Below are 19,513 nucleotides of genomic sequence, written 5' to 3' on the forward strand. Positions count from 1 at the left end.
AATCAAAAAACAAAACAAAAGATGAATGAGATGAAATGTTTTCTTATACGCTGAGTCAGCAACTAAATTAATTATTAACTAGTGAATACACTGAAAATATTACTTAGAAAATGGCAGGCTTGATCCAGCTAGGAAGACTCTTTAAAGGATATTCCAGTCCTTGGGGCCGGTGGGTTAATGCCCTGGCCTGAAGTGCAGGCATCCCATATGGGTAGCGGTTCAAGTCCCGGCTGCTCCTCTTCCAATCCAGCTCTCTGCTATGGCCTGGGAAAGCAGAGATGACCCAAAATCCTTGGGCCACTGCACCCGTGTGGGAGACCCGGAAGAAGCTCCTGGCTCCTGAGTTCGGATTGGCGCAGCTCTGGCCATTGTGGCCATCTAGGGAGTGAACCAACTCTCTGCCTCTCCTCTCTCTGTTTAAGTCTTCCAAATAAATAAAAATAAAATCTTTAATAAAAATTTAAAAAAGGATATTCCAGTCCTAAAAGGCCAATCAAAATAATGATATATAATACCATTTAGGGGCCACCAGTGCCGTGGCATAGAAGGTAAAGCCACTGCCTGCAGTGCTGGCATCCCATGTGGGCACTGGTTCGAGCCCCAGCTGCTCCACTTCCAATCCAGCTCCCTGCTAATGTGCCTGGGAAAGCAGTGGAAGATGGCCCAAGTCCTTGGGCCCCTGCATCCACATGGGAGACCCAGAAGAAGCTCCTGGCTCCTGGCTTCAGACCAGCTCAGCAACAGCCGATGAGATGTGGCTATTGCAGGCTGAGCCAACAAATGAAAGCCCCCCTCCCCGTGGCTCTGCCTTTCAAATAAATAAATAAATCTTTAAAAATAATAACAATATATAACACCATTTAAAAAATGTAACTCATCTTCAAAAACATATTGTGAAATAGGTATTACTATACACATCTTTACAGATGAGGAAATCTGAGACACATTAAGAAACATGCTTAAAGTCTGTCATCCTGTAAGTAGCAGAACAGGTATTCACACTCAAGTCTCTACAACTCCAAAACAGCACCTTAAAATGTGATTGGTTTTTGTTTGTTTTTTAGATTACAGTGTTGTCCGCCCCAAAAAACAAGAAGCGCTGCCAAGAGTCTTTTGGAACAAGCAAATTCCAACATCAGATTCTAGCAGAGCTTGGTGCCAACTAAAATGGAGCTGAGCTTTTTTTTTTTTTTTTTTTTTGACAGGCAGAGTGGACAGTGAGAGAGAGAGACAGAGAGAAAGGTCTTCCTTTTGCAGTTGGTTCACCCTCCAATGGCCGCCGCGCTGCGGCCAGCACACCGCGCTGATCCGATGGCAGGAGCCAGGCGCTTCTCCTGGTCTCCCGTGGGGTGCAGGGCCCAAGGACTTGGGCCATCCTCCACTGCACTCCTGGGCCACAGCAGGGAGCTGGCCTGGAAGAGGGGCAACCGGAACAGAACCCGGTGTGCCAGCGCCGCAAAGTGGAGGATTAGCCTAGTGAGCCGCGGTGCCGGCTGGAGCTGAGCTTTGATGGTAATAATGTCAAACAGGAGTTTCCCAGTTTCTGAGAAGATTAAACCCGTTTTACTCCCTTTCTAGAGTAGGTTTTCCTACTATAACACTAGCTGAGTGCTTTTTCTATATTTCAATGCTTTACAGTAGACACAGCTAATTAGTCTGGACTACTAATGGCTAGCTATCATATAGAATGTCTCTTAAGAGTAAAAATGGGAAGAGAAAGAGGAAGAATTACAACTATTCATTCAAATAATTCCAATCAAGAGACAAGATTCCCTCCACTCCTGAGGTGACTGCCACGGTTCAATTATCTATTCTGCTTCACGCTAGCCTCACAAGTTTTTAGCTCTCTGTGTTTCCATGCCTTCATCTAAAATGGATGTGATAATTTTACCTTCATAGGACTAAGGATAAAAATAGTGTATATAAACAGTGCCTAGACAGGCATCTGACCCTTGTTAGGCACTGTTTAAATTTTGCAAATCAACATGTACTTTTGAGATCCTTTAATAAAGAGCTTATTTGTGAAAAACCTTAACATTTTTACTACTTATTTATTAAAAAAAAAAACATTATAAATCTGACATTCCTGTATTAGGATCCTATAATTAGCATTGGAGACCAATTTCCAGCATCAGCTTTAAGTAGACAAGCAATTTTAAAAATACAAAGATAACCAGACACAACTGATTAAAATAAAATAAACTACTCAACTCTACTATAGCTATATTACATACCCACTACGTACTCAGCATTATGCAATGTTTCATAGGGAATATGCAAGATCAAGCCAGTATTCTCAATAAGCTTAAATATTAGAGAACAAAAATAAATAAAAAAGGAATAAAAAAGGATAACTGTATACAGAGACAGCTGACCCTTGGGCAATCTCGGGAATTGGGAGAGGGGTGATGTATGTATAGTAGCACCCATCCACCCACAGTTGAAAATTCACAAATACATACATTTTGACCCCCCCCCCCAAACTTAACTACTCAGAGTCTCAGAGCCTGCTGTTGACCAGAAGCTTTGCTAATAACATGAGCAGCCAATTAGGTAGGTTTACAGTCAATTTTGTATGTTATATATATTATATACAGTAAGAAATATGCTAGAAACATGGAAGATGACTTTTTATTGCAATAAGCAATTTATTGGCATGTCACTGGTGTTTTAAAGGGATACTTGCAACACTTGAGCAAACAGAAGGAGGCTAGGGAATTACTATAGTAACAGAGTATGTCCTATAGTTAGTATTATGCAGTTATGATTTAATACTGCATCTTTACACTTGTTTATATTTCTACTGATTATGCCATGAACAGCCTGTGTATAAGTTTTGATAAATTTTAACTTCTTATAATAGATTTGTATATATTTTATACTAGTAAATGATAAATTATTACATATATGATGTACACTCATTACCCTTTACTTAATTTTTTTGACATCTCTAGGCTACATACTTTTAAGTTTTCAACTTGCTAAAATCTTTCAAAAATTAATCCACATACTAATGGACCTACTCAATTTAAACCCAGGCTGTTCAAGGGTCGACTGTGAATGTGAGTGAATAGCACATAACTCTGGGAGGAAGAAATTCTAAAGTATTATTAATATTTATGAGTTTCATAAACAGAATTTTAAAAACTATCCACGTGTATATTTTGTGTCACCCCTAATGCTAGTGCCAAGAACAAGTTCAAATGATGGGTATATTATAATGTGATAAATAATTAATGAATAACCTGTACAAAGAAGAAAAGAGGATTGTCTGATCATTTCCACCATCACTTACTGTTGCTATTTTGGTCTCGAGAAAGTTCTCCCTTTCTTCATCTACCTCAATTTCATGTCCAGTTTTAAATAATTCAAGCATTTTGGGAATGTCGCGGCCAATGGAATCTGGTTAGAAAAATTAAAAGTCCAAAATTATCACTTGTATCTGAACAAGCACCAAAAATTACTCAGTAAGATGAACATGTATCACATTTGTAAGGACACAGCAAACACACTGCAACACACAGATCTGTTTTGGTGCTTGTGTGTGAATTCCTCCCGCTGAATGTAGAGATGAGACCTGCAGCTTCTAAGCAAGAATGATGATGTGGACATGACTAGGTTACGTGAGACTATGATGCTACCTTGGGAGGAACTTCCTTACTAGCAAGAAAAAAAGCAAAGCCGGAATGTTGGAAGCTGCCACATGGAAAGGATCATGGAGCAACAAGCTGAGAGCAGCCTCAGGTTGGCTGGCAGCCAGCAACAAACTAAAGCTTTCAGTGCAGCAGCCTGCAAGGAACGGAATTCTTCCAGCAATCATGTGATTCTGGAAGTAGTCCATCCCCAGGCAAGTCTCAGATAAGATCACTGCCCCAGCCAACATGGTACCTGCAGTTCTGTGAGACTGTTAATCAGAGGACTTAGCTCAGCTGTATATACATTCTTGACACACAGAAATGATGACATAATAAGCATGTGTTGTTTTTAGGTCACAAAGTTTGTAGTAAGATTGTTACATCATGATAGAAATAAATACATGCAATGCTGATACCATACTTTAAAAAGAGATAAAAATTAAAATCTATAAAATATTTTATTATGAAAACTAATAGTACAATCCTGGAATCTTTTAAGAACTGCCTAGGGGCCAGCACTGTGGCATAGAAGGTTAAGCCTCCATCTGCATTACTGGCATCCTATACGGGTGCCAGTTTGAGGCCCAGCTGCTCCACTTCTGACCCAGCTCTCTGCTATGGCCTGGGAAAGCAGTAGAAGATGGCCCAAGTCCTTGGGGCCCTGCACCCATGTGGGAGACCAGGAAGAAGCTCCTGGCTCCTGGCTTTGGATTGGCCCAGCTCCAGCTGTTGCAGCCCTTTGGGGAGTGAACTAAAGGATGGAAGGTCTCTCTCTTTCTCTCTGTCTCTCCCTCCCTCTCCCTCTCTCCCCCTCCTTTCTCTGTATCTCTTTCAAATAAACAAATCTTTAAAAAAAGAAAAAGGAATTTCTACTACCTTTGTGCACAATTTGTCTGACTTGCTTTACCATAAAATCGAAAAACTAGAAAGCAACAAGATTTAGCAGTGGAGGCCGGCACCACGGCTCAATAGGCTAATCCTCCGCCTAGCGGCGGCGGCACACCAGGTTCCATTCCCAGTTGGGGCACTGGTTCTGTCCCGGTTGCCCCTCTTCCAGGCCAGCTCTCTGCTGTGGCCCGGGAGTGCAGTGCAGGATGGCCCAAGTCCTTGGGCCCTGCACTCGCATGGGAGACCAAGAGAAGCACCTGGCTCCTGGCTTCGGATCAGTGCAATGCGCCGGCCACAGAGCGCCAACTGTGGCAGCCATTGGAGGGTGAACCAACGACAAAAAGGAAGACCTTTCTCTCTGTCTCTCTCTCTTTCACTATCCACTCTGCCCGTCCAAAAAAAAAAAAGATTTAGCAGTGGAAACATCATAATGAATGATACAATCTTGAGGCAGTTCATTATGCACAGTTATAGAAATTGGTACAAGAAACATCAAGGACTAAAATTTAATTTATTGCATTCTAACGTCGCTTTGTCTTCTATTAGGGTAGAGAAAAACAGAGTAAGAACTTTCAAAACATTATACAAGTGACTCCAAAACTAAATTACACTTGCCTATGATTCAGTCATTATTTAACTCAAATTTAATACACAAAATATATATGCTTAATATTCTAATATACCATAATTTAACTTGAAGACTTTTAATTCTATGCATTGAAATTGTTAATCATTTGAAGGGTAAGGAACATAAATCAATAATGTACCACTAAAGAGATGCCACTGTCACTGTGCCTCCACCAGGTCTTCCCTCCATGAGTCAATGTGAAGATCTCGTGACATGGCATACACAGTGTACCCTCAGCATGTGCTACTCCCAAGTTATTTTAGGACTTGTTCAGTATGACTCAGGAGCATTTCAGCTATAAATGAAAGCAATTACCCCTGAGGAGCTTACAATCTAGTTAAGAGATAAGAGATGCATGCAAATGGAAGAATTACTTAGAATACTAAGTTTTTCAACAGAGAGTATAATAATAAACAGTAAGCTGCTAACAGTGGTATTCCAAAAAGATACATCTGGTTAAACTACCTGTATTTAAATTTCATTATTTTTAAAGGTATATTTTTAAAAAGAACAGGGGTTTGTATGCAGTGAGAGCTCAAGAATTACTCAGGGGGCCGGTGCTGTGGTGTAGTAGGTAAAGCAGCCACCTGCAGTGCCAGCATCCCAATTGGGCACTGGTTCAAGTCCCAGCTGCTCCACTTCCAATCCAGTTCTCTGCTATAACCTGGGAAAGCAGTGGAGGTCGGCCCAAGTCCCATGGCCACTGCACCTGTGTGGGAGACCCAGAAGAAGTTCCTGGCTCCTGACTTCAGATAGGTGCAGCTCCAGCCACTGCGGCCAATTGGGGAGTAAACCAGCAGATGGAAGACCTCTCTCTCTCTCTCTCTCTCTCTGCCTCTCCTTCTTTCTCTGTGTAACTATGACTTTCAAATAAATAAATAAATCTTTAAAAAAAGTAATCAGTAACTGACCAGAACCCACACCCAAACACTTGTTCCAACCTGACATTACAGAACTATCTATGCTTCTACCAAAGGCCACCTCTCATCTGTGCCCTAATGAGGTGAAATGAGAAGGCCATGCCAAGAAGGCTGCTGGCAAGCGAGCATCAGTTACTCAGGAATGGCTTTGGAAACCACCTGGGAAACCACCTGGCAATGGCACCTGCCTGGCAACAGGCTGTGACTGGTTAGGGCATAAACCGCCCCTTGACCAAATTGGCTGCCTCGGCTATATAAGCTGCTGTACCAACTGAAATAAACAAGTCTGCGAGCTGCTTGCCTCCTGCCCACTTTCACCCGACTCCCGGGGTCTGTGTGGTGACTCCACACCTCTTGCCCCACCACGCTTCTCCTCTCAGAACGAATCTACAGCAACACCCTGAACTGACCAATGCTCACCCAGAAATCAGCACGATCCTGCCCTTCTCTCTACATGGTCAACTTTTTCTGCTTTCTGAGATAATCTTCCTTAGCTTACAAACTTGGTATCAAATCTCCCACCCTAAAAAGAAAAAAAAAAACAAATCTCCTATGATTTCACATTAGAACGTAAGTTCTTGAGGCTGGTGCTGTGGCATAGTTTACAGGTAAAGCCGCCATCTGCAGAACAAGCATACCGTAGGGGTGCCAGTTAAAATCCAGTTGCTCCTCTTCCAATCCAGCTAATGCGCCTGGGAAAGCAACACAAGATGGCCCAAATACTTGGGCCCCTGTAGCCACTTGGGAGAACCAGAGGAAGTTCCTAGCTTCTGTTTTCACATCAGCCTGGCTCTGTCCATTATGGCCACTTGGGGAGTGAATCAGTGGATGGAAAATCTCTTTCTGTCTCTCCTTCTCTTTCTCTCTGTAACTCTGCCTTTCAAATAAATAATATACCTTTAAAAACAAAAAGGGCATAAATTATTTTTAAAAAAATGTTTTTCTTTCTCTACTTCCTCTCATTTTCTCTTATACCTACTTCAATCAAGTTATCATTTTTATTACTCCATTGAAAAATTTTTGTCAAGCAAATCCAAGTCATTGCTCATGTTTCTCTGACCTGACCTATCAGCATAGTTTAGAGTGTCTCTCTTTTTCTCAAAAAAAAAATTTTTTTTTGACAGGCAGAGTGGATAGTGAGAGAGAAACAGAGAGAAAGGTCTTCCTTTTGCCATTGGTTCACCCTCCAATGGCCGCCACAGCTGGCGCGCTACAGCCGGCACACCGCGCTGATCTGAAGATAGGAGCCAGGTGCTTCTCCTGGTCTCCCATGGGGTGCAGGGCCCAAGCACTTGGGCCATCCTCCACTGCCTTCCCGGGCCACAGCAGAGAGCTGGCCTGGAAGAGGGGCAGAGGGGCAACCAGGAAAGAATCCGGCGCCCCAACTGGGACTAGAACCCGGTGTGCCAGCGCCGCTAGGTGGAGGATTAGCCTATTGAGCCGCGGCGCCGGCCTCAAAATATTTTTCTAATTTTTTTAATATATTTTTCTTTTATTTGAAAGTCAGAGAGAAAGAGAAAGACAAAGAAAGATCTTCCCTTCACTGGTTCCCTCTCCAAAGGCCCACCATAGCCGGGGTGGGGCACGCAGAAGCCAGGAGTTTGTACCTCATATCAGGTCTCTCACACAAGTGGCAGGAATCCAAGTACTTGAGCCATCATCTGCTGCCACCCAGAGTGTGCATTAGCAGGAAGCTAGAAACTGAAGTAGAACTAGGACTTGAGCACAGGAACTCTGATATGGGATGCAGGCGCCCCATGTAGCATCTTAAGTCACTGCACCAAATGCTCAAGTCCTTAGAATATCTTGACTTCTCCCTGGAAACAGCTATCATTGGCTGTTCCATTCCATTCTCATTTGCTAAGCATCACCCTCACTTAGCTGACTTCCAAAGTTTGAACTACCCAGGGCTCAGTCATCTGACCTCTCATATTCTATTCATGCACATCTCCCTAAGTCTCATCCAGACACATGGTCTTAAATACCATTTAGCCATTTCTAATTGCTTAACGTATATCTCTGGCCACAGTCTCTCATGATTTCTAACCACCTACCTGATTTGTCCACTAGAGACAGGCAGATAATTAGTAAGAAGTAACTATGATAAATGTTTGTTGGAAGAATGAACAAATAAATGACTTCATAATTTTGAGTCTAATATCCTTGTGATGATGCAATGGTAATGAAGTCGGAAAGAATAGGACTTAAGAAGGAATGGAAAATAGTTCCACATTAAAATATTGAATTAAGGTACTGATAGAATATAAAAAAAAAATAGCTTACAATTAGAAATAAGAAACGGGCTGGTGGTGCTGTGGCATAGTGGGTTAACACCCTGGCCTGAAGCACCGGCATCCTATATGGGCACCGGTTCAAGACCCAGCTGCTCCACTTTTGATCCAGCTCTCTGCTATGGCCTGGGAAAGCAGTAGATGGCCCAAGTCCCTGGGCCCCTGTACCCACAGAGGAGACCCAGAAGAAGCTCCTGGCTCCTGAGTTCGGATTGGCACAGCTCCGGCCGTTGCGGCCAATTGGGAAGTGAACCATCGGATGGAAGACCTCTCTCTCTCTCTCTGCCTCTCCTCTCTCTGTAACTCTGACTTTCAAGTAAATAAAATAAATCTTAAAAAAAAAAAAAAAAAAGAAAGAAAGCTTTCATGGGTGCTGGTTCTAATCCCAGCTTCTCCACTTTTGATCCAGCTTTCTGCTATGGCCTGGGAAAGCAGTGGAAGATGGCCCAAGTCCTTGGGCCCCTGCACCTACGTGGGAGACCGGGAAGAAGCTCCAAGATCCTGACTTCAGATCAGCCCAGTTCCAGATGACCTCTCTGTCTCTTTGCCTCTGCCTCTCTGTAACTGCCTTTCAAATAAATAAATTCTTTTTTTTTTTTTTTTTTTTTTGACAGGCAGAGTGGACAGTGAGAGAGAGAGACAGAGAGAAAGGTCTTCCTTTGCCGTTGGTTCACCCTCCAAGGGCCGCCGCAGCCGGTGCGCTGCGGCCGGCGCATCGCACTGATCCGATGGCAGGAGCCAGGTGCTTCTCCTGGTCTCCCATGGGGTGCAGGACCCAAGCACTTGGGCCATCCTCCACTGCACTCCCTGGCCACAGCAGAGAGCTGGCCTGGAAGAGGGGCAACCGGGACAGAATCCGGCACCCCGACCGGGACTAGAACCCGGTGTGTCGGCACCGCAAGGTGGAGGATTAGCCTAGTGAGCCGCAGCGCCGGCCACAAATAAATAAATCTTTAAAAAAAAAAAAATCCTGGTTCCTTTAAAGAAAAAAAAAGAAGAAACTTTCAGAAGGGCTGGCACTATAACACAGTGGATTAAAGCCTTGGCCTGTGGTGCCAGCTTCCCATATGAATGCCAGTTCAAGTCCCAGCTGTTCCACTTCCAATCTAGCTCCCTGCCTAATGCGCCTGGGAAAGCAGCAGAGGATGACCCAAACCCTTGGGCCCCTGCACCACATGGAAGACTTGGAAGAAGCTCCTGGATCCTGGCTGCAGATCAGCTCAGCTTTGGCTGTTGAGGCCATTTGGGGAATGAACCAGCAGATGGAAGACCTCTCTCCCTCTCTCTCTCTCTCTCTGCCTCTCTCTGTAACTCTTTCAGATAAGTAAAATAAATCTTAAAAAAAAATTTCAGAAAAGATAATAAATTAGGGTTGATGAGACTTACATTTAAGCCAGTTCCATCATAAAACAGTACAAATCAAACTTTACCTTTGTATTTTCTTTTGTCTTTCTCTTTACTTTGTATTTCTCTAGTATCCAAGATGTTTAAGATCATTTCACGTCCTTAATCACTTATATATTATATTTGCAAACATATATATATTTGTTTATTTATATATATAATTTTTTATATTTATATATATTTATTTTTATATATTTGTTTATATATATGTTTGCAAATATATACATATTATTTTGCAAAGTGCCTGATTCTGTCCCCCTCTTAACTTTTTTTAAATTTTATTTATTGGAGAAGAGAGAGAGAGTATGCAGGCACGCTCTCATGGAGCAATTCATACCTCAAACACCTGAAACAGTTAAGATGGTGCTGGGCCAAAGCTGGAAGCCAGGAACAAAATCCAGATCTCTCACATGGGTGTCAGGAACTCAGTCACTTGAGCACCAGCAGGAAGCCAGAGTCAGGAACTGGAGCAGGGCTCCAAACCCAGACACTCCAATGCAGGACACAGACATCCCAACCAGAATCTTAACCTCTTAACCACTAGAGTAAAACCTGCCCCACTGCCCTTCTTTTTAAAAATCAGGTTGGAACTGGCCTTGTGGCGTAGTGAGTAAAGCCACTGCTTATGACGCTAGCATCCCACATGGGTGCAGGTTTGGGTCCTAGCTGTTTCACTTCCAATCCACATCCCTGCTAACGGCCCAGGCAAAGCAGCAGAAGATGGCCCAAGTGTTTGGACCCCTGCCACCCCCATGAAAAACCCAGATGAAGCTTCTGGCTCAGCTCAGACCATTGCAGCCACCTGGGGAGTGAACCAGATAGAAGATTGTAAGACAGCCACAACACACACCAAACACTGGAGTAAGGAAACGGGTTTATTGGAGAATACCCAACAGACTGGAGGGAAGGGGCGAAGAAGGAAAAGAGGGAGAAGGAGAGCGTAAGAGAGAGACAGAGGTCAGGAGATAGAAAGGAAGAGAGTGAGCGAGCATGGGAGAGGAAAGAGGAGCAGAGGCAAGAGAGAGGGGAGGGGCTGGCACTGTGGCTCATTTGGTTAATTCTCTGCCTGCGGTGCCAGCATCCCATATGGGGGCCGGGTGCTAGTCCCGGTTGCTCCTCTTCCAGTCCAGCTCTCTGCTGTGGCCCGGGAAGGCAGTGGAGGATGGCCCAAGTGCATGGGCCCCTGTACCCGCATGGGAGACCAGGAGGAAGCACCTGGCTTTCTGATCGGTGCAGTGCCGGCTGTAGCGGCCATTTGTGGAGTGAACCAACAGAAGGAAGACCTTTCTCTTGTCTCTCTCTCTGTCTATAGCTCTACCTGTCAAATAAATATAAAGTGAGAGAGAGAGAGAGAAGAGAGTGAGAGGGGAGAGCAAGAGAGAGAGAGCCACGTGTTAAAGAACAGGTCCTTTTAAAACTTTGCTGGAGGGCAGGAAGGGAAGCAGAAGCAGTGAATCCTATTAGGATTAGGGTGGAGCTTGACACCAGTAGTTGGGCCATGTGGCCACCTGGCTCCCAGCAATGATGGCAGGGGCTACAGCCTAGGATGGTGTCAGGGTATAGATCGCGCCATAGATAAGACTGCTCCATTTTCCTAACAAAGATCTCTCTCTCTCTCTCTCTCTCCCCCTTCTTTCCCTCTCTGTAATTCTGCCTTTCAAATAAATAAATAAATTTTTAAAGAAAATAAAAATAACAATCAGGTTGATAGTTTTGCTAAGTTATAAGACTTCTTTATATGTTCTGCTTTCAGGGGCTTGTTACAATAAGCAGCTACTTCAAAAATTTTATGGAAAATGGAGATAAGTTTATTTTGGTGCAAATAATTTTTAATACATGCATACTTGTATGTGTAGCATGTTTCTCCAATCAACAGTTTGTCTTGTCATTTTCTTAGTTCATTCCTGATGCTGATAATCTTTGTCATCCCTCTTTTTTTTTTTTGTTTTTAATCAGTGTCACTTAAATGTTACAGCTTTACTGATCTTTTCAAAGAACCGGTTTTGTTTTCATTGCTTCTCTTCTATTATTTGTCCTTTCCATTCCAGTGTCTTCTACTCTGATCTTTATCATTGTATTGCTTCTATTTAGTTTGGGTTTAATTTGTTGTTTATTTCCTAGGTTCTTAAGATTTTATCTTAGCACAATGGCTTTAAACCATTCTTCTTTCCTAATTTAGCCTTTAAAGCTTAAGATTTCCCTCTGAGAACTACTTCAACTGTATCTCACATGCTTTGATGTGTTGTGTTTTCACTGTCACTCATGGAAGGCTTTGTCTAATTTCTTCTTTGAGTTATTTACTAGCATGTGTTCTCATTCTAATGTATGTGGATATTTTTCATGATTAATGATTTCTAATTTAACTTAGTTATGAACAGAAGACACACTGTGTATGACTTCAATTCTTTTAAATAATAAATGTAAGACCTAAAGGCTTGCCTTATAACCCAGCGACTGGTGTACCATGGTAAGTGTCCAACACTAACACTTGCTATTGATGAGTGACGCACTCTATAGATACAAATTAGGCATGTTGGTTGACAGTGTTACTCAAATCTTTCATTGATTTTCTGTCTGTAAGTTCTATCAGTGACTGAGAAAAATATTAAAATCTCCAACCGTATTTCATGATTAGTCTATTTCCCCTTTCAATTCTGTCAGTTTTGGCTTCCTGTATTTTGAAGCTCTTTTCCAGATGAGTATGTGCTATTACTATGATAGAATATCTATCTTTTTCTGTAGATATATTCCTTGACCTAAAAGTCAATTCTGCTGGTATTGGTATCACCAGTCCACTCTATATTGATCACTGTTTTCATGACATATCTTCACCCATCATTTTACTTTCAGCCTTTTTGTGTGTTTGAATATAAAGGTGCCTTCAATATATTCAGTTTAACTTGGACTGCTTTTGCATTAGTGGTAAACTGTGCCTGTGGATGAAATGTGCAATCCATTTCCAATTAACAGAACTACTGATATGGATGAATTTAGGTCTTTAATATATGTTTTCTATTTATCTTATATTGTGTGTTTCTCTGTCCCTCCTTTACAGCATTTTTTTTTTTTTTTAATTATAGGCCAGTGTGAGAGAGAATATGTCAGAAGCAGAGAGAGAACTTGAATCCACTGGTACATTCCCCAAATGCCCATAACAGCTGAGGCTGGTCCAGGCCAAAGCTGGGAGCCAAGAATTCAATCCAGGTCTCCCACATGAGTGACAATCACCCAACTACTTGAGCTGCCTCTCAGGGTGTGCAGTAAGAGGAAGTTGGACTTTGACCTCAGAATCAGCCCTTAAGGCTTCCTGGTCTGGCTGAAAGGCCCATGAGAGTATTTTAGGCAAGAGAAGCCAAGACATTGTGGCAAAAAAGTTCTACATGAAGGATGTCTGTGAGTGAGACCCCAGAGGAAAGAAGTGGCCATCAAAGAAGGATGTATTTTTCTCTGAAAGGAGGAGAGAACTTCCACTTTCCTTATGGCCTTGTCCAAATACTGACAGTATTTGTGGACTCAAAAGGCTTCCGTAGCGAAGGCAGCTCACGTCAAGAGCATCAAATGGTCACTGACGTCATACATCAGAGTTAACAAGAGTCACTGTGTAATAACTCCCCATGCAGGACATCTGTCCTCAATGAGTTGTATTGAGAGTTAACTGTAAAATGAGCTGTCAAATGGTTTTGTGTGTGTGTGTATGAGAATTGTTGAAGCTTTACTTAGTATAGAGTAGGTCTTCTGAGTTCAAAATTAATTGAAAATGAATCTTAACAGAGAATGGGACTGGCAAGGGGAGAGGGAAGAAGAGGAGGGGTGGGAGATGGGTGGGAGGACTGATATGGTGGGAAGAATAACTATATCCCTAAAGTTGTACTTATGAAATTCATATTTCTTTAAAAATAAATTTACAAAAAAGTTAGTTGGAACTAGAAGCAGAGCCAAGGACTAGAAACTAGGCTCTATGATATGGGTCGTGGGTGTTTCAAGCAGCATCTTAAGCTCTAGACCAAACATTCAGTCTCATCTTTTGTTTCCAGCAAAACTCTTCAGTATGTTTCTGTTCCTCTTAGTTTCATACTATCTCTTTCTGTGCTTTTTTTTTTACTTGATTTAGAGACCACAATGCACCCATTTATCACAACCCACTTCACGTTAATACACAATACTTTTGCATCAGCCCATTTACTCCCCTCCCCTCGTGATGCAACCATCATGCTCAAATTTGCTTCACTTCCTATAGTTCATCTTTAAAATAAAACTCACTATCAAAATTAGGGAATCATTCTAGATTCTTCCCTCTCCCTTATCCTCATAACTCAACAGCTTCTGTTAATTCCACCTCTTCAATGACCCATTCTCTTCTGTCTTCACTGCCGCTACCAAATTATTTATTTTGTCATCTTTTTCCTAGACTCTTGCAATAGCTTCCTCACTGCTGTCTGATCTTAACACTTCACCTTCCTCATATGGTCACTCTACCATTTACACAATCTCTCCAACACTCATTCTAATAAGCAAATCTTGTGTCACTTCCTAGCAATGGCTTCTGCATGCACAGAGGATAAAATCTAATCTTCATGGTAGGGCACAGAAAGCCCTCTGTGATCTGGCCCACTGCCTATCACTGTCCAACCCCACTGAACACCACCATCTGATAGCACTTTATGTACCAAACGATAGAACGCTACTTATAATTTCCTGAACACAACTGGCTCTCTCCTACTTTCGTGCATTAGTAAAAGCCATTTTCTTTGCCAGGAATGTCCTTCTCATGCAGGTTAGGAAAACATACGCCTATTCATGCTTAACACCTCAATTTCACTATCTTCTTTATATAATCTGATTCTGCAAAACAGTCTCTCATTCCTCTAAGTTCTTTGTACATTTTCCACTGTTAGATTTACTACATGTTAATGCAGGAGTTTGTTCTCATCTCTGCCCTCTTGATGTATACCTTCTTATATATCTTTTCATCTTTCAGTCCTCAGTATTAACTGTAATACACATACCAGGCATTCAATAACTATTCACTTATTCAACAAATGAGTTACGAAGGTATAAGTGGTATATGAAAACACGAAAAAGAGTAAATTCTCCTAAAATAATCGTGGAAAACAAACAGCTACTTGAGAACTGTAGTAGGGAGGCAATAGCAACAACAGTGACTCACAAATAGTGTATACTTTAAGCACTGGGCTTGTGCTATGCTCTGTATACATTGCCACAAAAACATTATGGGGTAGATGGTATGATGAAACTCATTCTGTAGAAGAGTAACTGGAGACAGAAAAATGTTTAAAAGTTTTCTGGGCCGGTGCCGTGGCTCAACAGGCTAATCCTCCGCCTGCGGCGCTGGCACACTGGGTTCTAGTCCCAGTCGGGGTGCCGGATTCTGTCCCGGTTGCTCCTCTTCCAGGCCAGCTCTCTGTTATGGCCCGGGAGTGCAGTGGAGGATGGCCCAGGTGCTTGGGCCCTGCACCCCATGGGAGACGAGGATAAGCACCTGGCTCCTGCTGGATCAGCGCGGTGCGCCGGCCGCAGCACACCAGCCGCGGCCGCTATAGGAGGGTGCAACGGTAAAGGAAGACCTTTCTCCCTGTCTCTCTCTCTCACTATCCACTCTGCCTGTCAAAAAAAAAAAAAAAAAAAAAAGTTAAAAAAAAAGTTTTCTGGAGAAAAGCATTTGACACAGGGGTTAAGATGCTTGGGACATCAGCATCCTATATCACAGTATCTGAATACAATGCCTAGCTCCACCCCCAACTTCAGCTTCCTGCTAATAGACACCCAGGGAGGCAACAGATGATGATGGTTCAAATAGTTGGGTCCGTGACACCCACATGAGAAGCCTAGATTGGGTTGCTGGCTCCTAGCTTTAGCTTGGCCCAGCCCCAGCTACTGTGGGCATCTGTGGAGTGAAACGGCAGATGTGAGGTCTATCTTTTGCTTCTGTTACTCTCCCTCTCTCTGCTTTTCAAATAAATACAATCAATTGAAAAAAGAAAAGAATACTAAAATTTGCTCAAGGTCATAACAAGGAAAAGCCAAGGCTAAAAAGCTATGTTAACTAGTATTCTATACTTCTTTTCAATATAGTTTAATGTTAAATTGTCACTGCTATTTCTATAGCTTTGCTATCCCTTATTGCTAAGGAACTGCCCTCTCCTTTCTCTACTTTCCCTTTTTATGTGCTTTTATGCTCTTCTATTTTTCTACTTTTCCTTTCTTCCTTTCATTTTTCTTCCTCTAATTCTCTCAATATCCGCAGTGAACATAACCTGTACTAAATTATATGATGAGGTATTTCATTGTAATATACCTGCTCTTTTCTTCCTTTACTAGGGAAGATGAGTGGACAGTTAGTGACAAGGATGAGTTAGAACTGTACATGTACAAGACTCATGAAAATAGAGAACACTGGGGCTGGTGCTGCGGCACAGCGGGTAAAGCCACTGCCTGCAGTGCCGGCATCCCATATGGGAGCCAGTTCAAATCCTGGCTGCTCCACTTCTGATCTAGCTCTCTGCTATAGCCTGGGAAAGCAGTGGAAGATGGCCCAAGTCCTTGGGCCCTTACATCCATGTGGGAGAACTGGAAGATGCTCCTGGCTCCTGCTCTAGCCATTGCAGGTATCTGGGGAGTGAACCAGTGGATGGAAGACCTCTCTCTCTCTCTCTCTCTCTCTCTCTCTCTCTGCCTCTCCTTCTCTCTCTGTGTAACTCTGACTTTTAAATAAATAAATACATCTTAAAAATAAATAAATAAATACACAAACAAACAAACAAATCCCGGCTGCTCCACTTCCGATCTAGCTCTCTGCTATGGCCTGGGAAAGAGTAGAATATGCCCCAAGTCCTTGAGCCCCTGCACCTGCATCAGAGACCCACACAGGAGACCCGGCTCCTGGCTTCAGATCTGCCCAGCTATGGCTGTTGCAGTCATCTGGGGAGTGAACCAGCGGATAGAAGACCTCTCTCCGCCTCTACCTCTGGCTCTCTGTAACTTTGCCTTTCAAATAAATAAATAAGTCTTAAAAAGAGAGAGAGAAAGAGAAAACACTAAGAATAGACATTTGAATGTAGAAAAAAATGTGATTGTAATTGAGGGCAACATTTCCATTTAATTATGATAGAGAAGACTGTAAAGAAGAATAACACTTCGTAAGGAAATGGACATAGTCAACAGCTTCAAGCCAACTTGTATGGAAAAACATGGTATAAACCAACAGAAAGAACCAAGATTGTATGTAGAAAGTATAGGTGGGGGCTGGTGCTGTGGCTCATTTGGTTAATCCTTCCGCCTGCGGCACCGGCATCCCATATGAGCGCCAGGTTCTAGTCCGGGTTGCCCCTCTTCCAGTCCAGCTCTCTGCTGTGGCCTGGGAGGGCAGTGGAGGATGCACCCGCATCGGAGACCAGGAAGAGCCACCTGGCTCCTGGCTTCGGATTGGCGCAGCGCCAGCCGTAGCGGCCATTTGGGGAGTGAACCAACAGAAGGAAGACCTTTCTTTCTCTCTCTCTGCCTCTCCTCTATCTCTGTGCAACTCTGACTTTCAAATAAATAAATAAATCTTTAACAACAACAACAAAAAAAGGATAGGTGGGCCGGCGCCGCGGCTCACTAGGCTAATCCTCCACCTAGCGGCGCCGGCACACCGGGTTCTAGTCCCGGTCGGGGCGCCGGATTCTGTCCCGGTTGCCCCTCTTCCAGGCCAGCCCTCTGCTGTGGCCAGGGAGTGCAGTGGAGGATGGCCCAGGTGCTTGGGCCCTGCACCCCATGGGAGACCAGGAAAAGCACCTGGCTCCTGGCTCCTGCCATCGGATCAGCGCGGTGCGCCGGCCGCAGCGCGCCGGCCGCGGCGGCCACTGGAGGGTGAACCAACGGCAAAGGAAGACCTTTCTCTCTGTCTCTCTCTCTCACTGTCCACTCTGTCTGTCAAAAAAAAAAAAAAAAAAAAAAAAAAAGGATAGGTGAATCAGATGAAGGTTGGAAAGCAGACAATGTTTTGATTGGTTACTAGAGAAATCTGGGGGCCAGTGCTGTGGCAGTCAGTTAAGCACCCCTTGAGATGCCAGCACTAATTACACATGGGTGCCAGTTTGAGTCCCAGCTCCTCTACTTCCAATCTAGCTCCCAGCTGATGGCCTGGAAAAAGAGCAGAAAGTGGCCCAAGTGCTTGGGACCCTGCACCGGGGTGGGAAACCTGGAAGAAGCTCCTGGCTCCTGGCTTCAGATAGGCCCAGCTCTGGTTGTGGCAGCTATTTGGGGAGTGAACCAGCAGATGGAAGACCTCTCTCTGTGTAACTCTGCCTCTCAAGTACATAAATGAATATTAAAAAAAAAAAAACCTGGAGAAATCTGGGCATTATCAAGTACTAATGTCTAACCAATTTGTCTACTATAGGAAATGAAAGTATTAGTTCCATGTTGTCAAGTATCTTCTGTGTCTTATTCATAGTCATCACATCCAATGCTGGCACACAGTAAATCATAGTCAATTACTAAAAATACAGTTATAATAAAAATATTATAAATTGCAAACAATCTATTTCATTGTTTACTTTTATATCTTCTACCAGCTGAATGCTGAATTAAATGTCCATTCATTGCACAAACATTTGCAGACTACCAACTATGTTCCGGCACTACCCTGGGCCGTGAGAATACAGCAAGGGACAAAACAAAAAAACTGGAAGAACCGAAAACACATTACAAAATATAAGATGAAGTCCTAAAAATAATACAAAAGTATAATAATGTTAGGTGGCTAGACAAACACTAACCTATGTGTAAGAGGGGCCAAAGAAAATGAGATTTGTCTTTTTTCTTTTTTTTTTTGAGGAAAATGGGAATTTTGAAAGAAAATGAATTTAAGTGAGGTGGAAACAAGAAGAAACAAGCCCTGAAAGCAGACCAGCAATGACACCTAAAGTAACTACTCCTGCTCAGTAACCCTGTTAGATGGATTTTGGCCCTCTCCCTGGGGGCAGCTTAGAGGACTCTCCCTTGCCTACCACCAGAGGCTGATAAGGTCCTGGGAAGATTTTCCAGAACTCAACACCTAGAAAACACCCCCAACTGGTAATTTTCCAGGAAAGGGAGGAGGGGGCTTATACTCAAACTCCAACCCAAAATGGACTCAGTTCTTTACTGAGATGTCAGCCTGGTGTGTCAGGTGTACTCTCTCCATTATACTAAGCTAGCATGCATACTGCTATTCTACTACATATGAATGCTTTCTTGCACAAAGACAAGAATCTCTAAGCAGCTATCTCTGGTAACAACAACAAAATACACAGTGACAATGGGAAGCAGAGGGGCTGGGGTAAAAACCCCTTATACTAAGATGGCTTTAAAAGCCTCTTTCTTTAGCTGGTATTTGAATAAGAAAGCTAGTAAAGCAAAAAAGCAAAGAGCACTTCAAACAGATGGGACAATGAATCCAAAGACCTGAGAAATTGTATGTGAGGTAATGGCAGAAACAGAACCAGCTGTATTATACCCATAATCCACCCACAGCGATTACAACAGTACATAATCATGGACGGAGTCTTTCACACACGAATAGCTTTTAAACTAATACATGGGGCCTGCGCTGTGGCGTACATAGCAGGTAAAGCCACCACCTGCAGTGCCCGCATTCCATATAGGTGCTGGTTCCAATCAGCTGTTCCACTTCTGATCCAGATCTCTGCTATGACCTGGGAAAGAAGTAGAAATTGGCCCAAGTCCTTGGGCCTCTGCATCCAA

The 19,513-nt window shown here is 43.1% G+C and overlaps 1 protein-coding gene across 3 annotated transcripts in view; it reads right to left on the reverse strand.

Annotated features, from left to right (window-relative positions):
- MRPL1 (mitochondrial ribosomal protein L1) overlaps positions 1-19,513 on the reverse strand; it is a 100,756-nt gene that overhangs the window by 38,974 nt on the left and 42,269 nt on the right. For 2 of the 3 annotated variants that reach the window (XM_089303195.1, XM_089303196.1), the window contains exon 7: positions 3,296-3,402. The exons of the other annotated variant lie outside the window; for it this stretch is intronic. In XM_089303195.1, the coding sequence (XP_089159321.1) occupies positions 3,296-3,402 (107 nt within the window). The remainder of the gene's footprint in view (positions 1-3,295; positions 3,403-19,513) is intronic. 3 annotated transcript variants of the gene reach the window in all.

Source organism: Oryctolagus cuniculus, chromosome 8, assembly GCF_051225735.1.
Source record: "Oryctolagus cuniculus isolate XC-2025 breed Fujian yellow rabbit chromosome 8, ASM5122573v1, whole genome shotgun sequence".
Lineage (NCBI taxonomy): Eukaryota > Metazoa > Chordata > Mammalia > Lagomorpha > Leporidae > Oryctolagus > Oryctolagus cuniculus.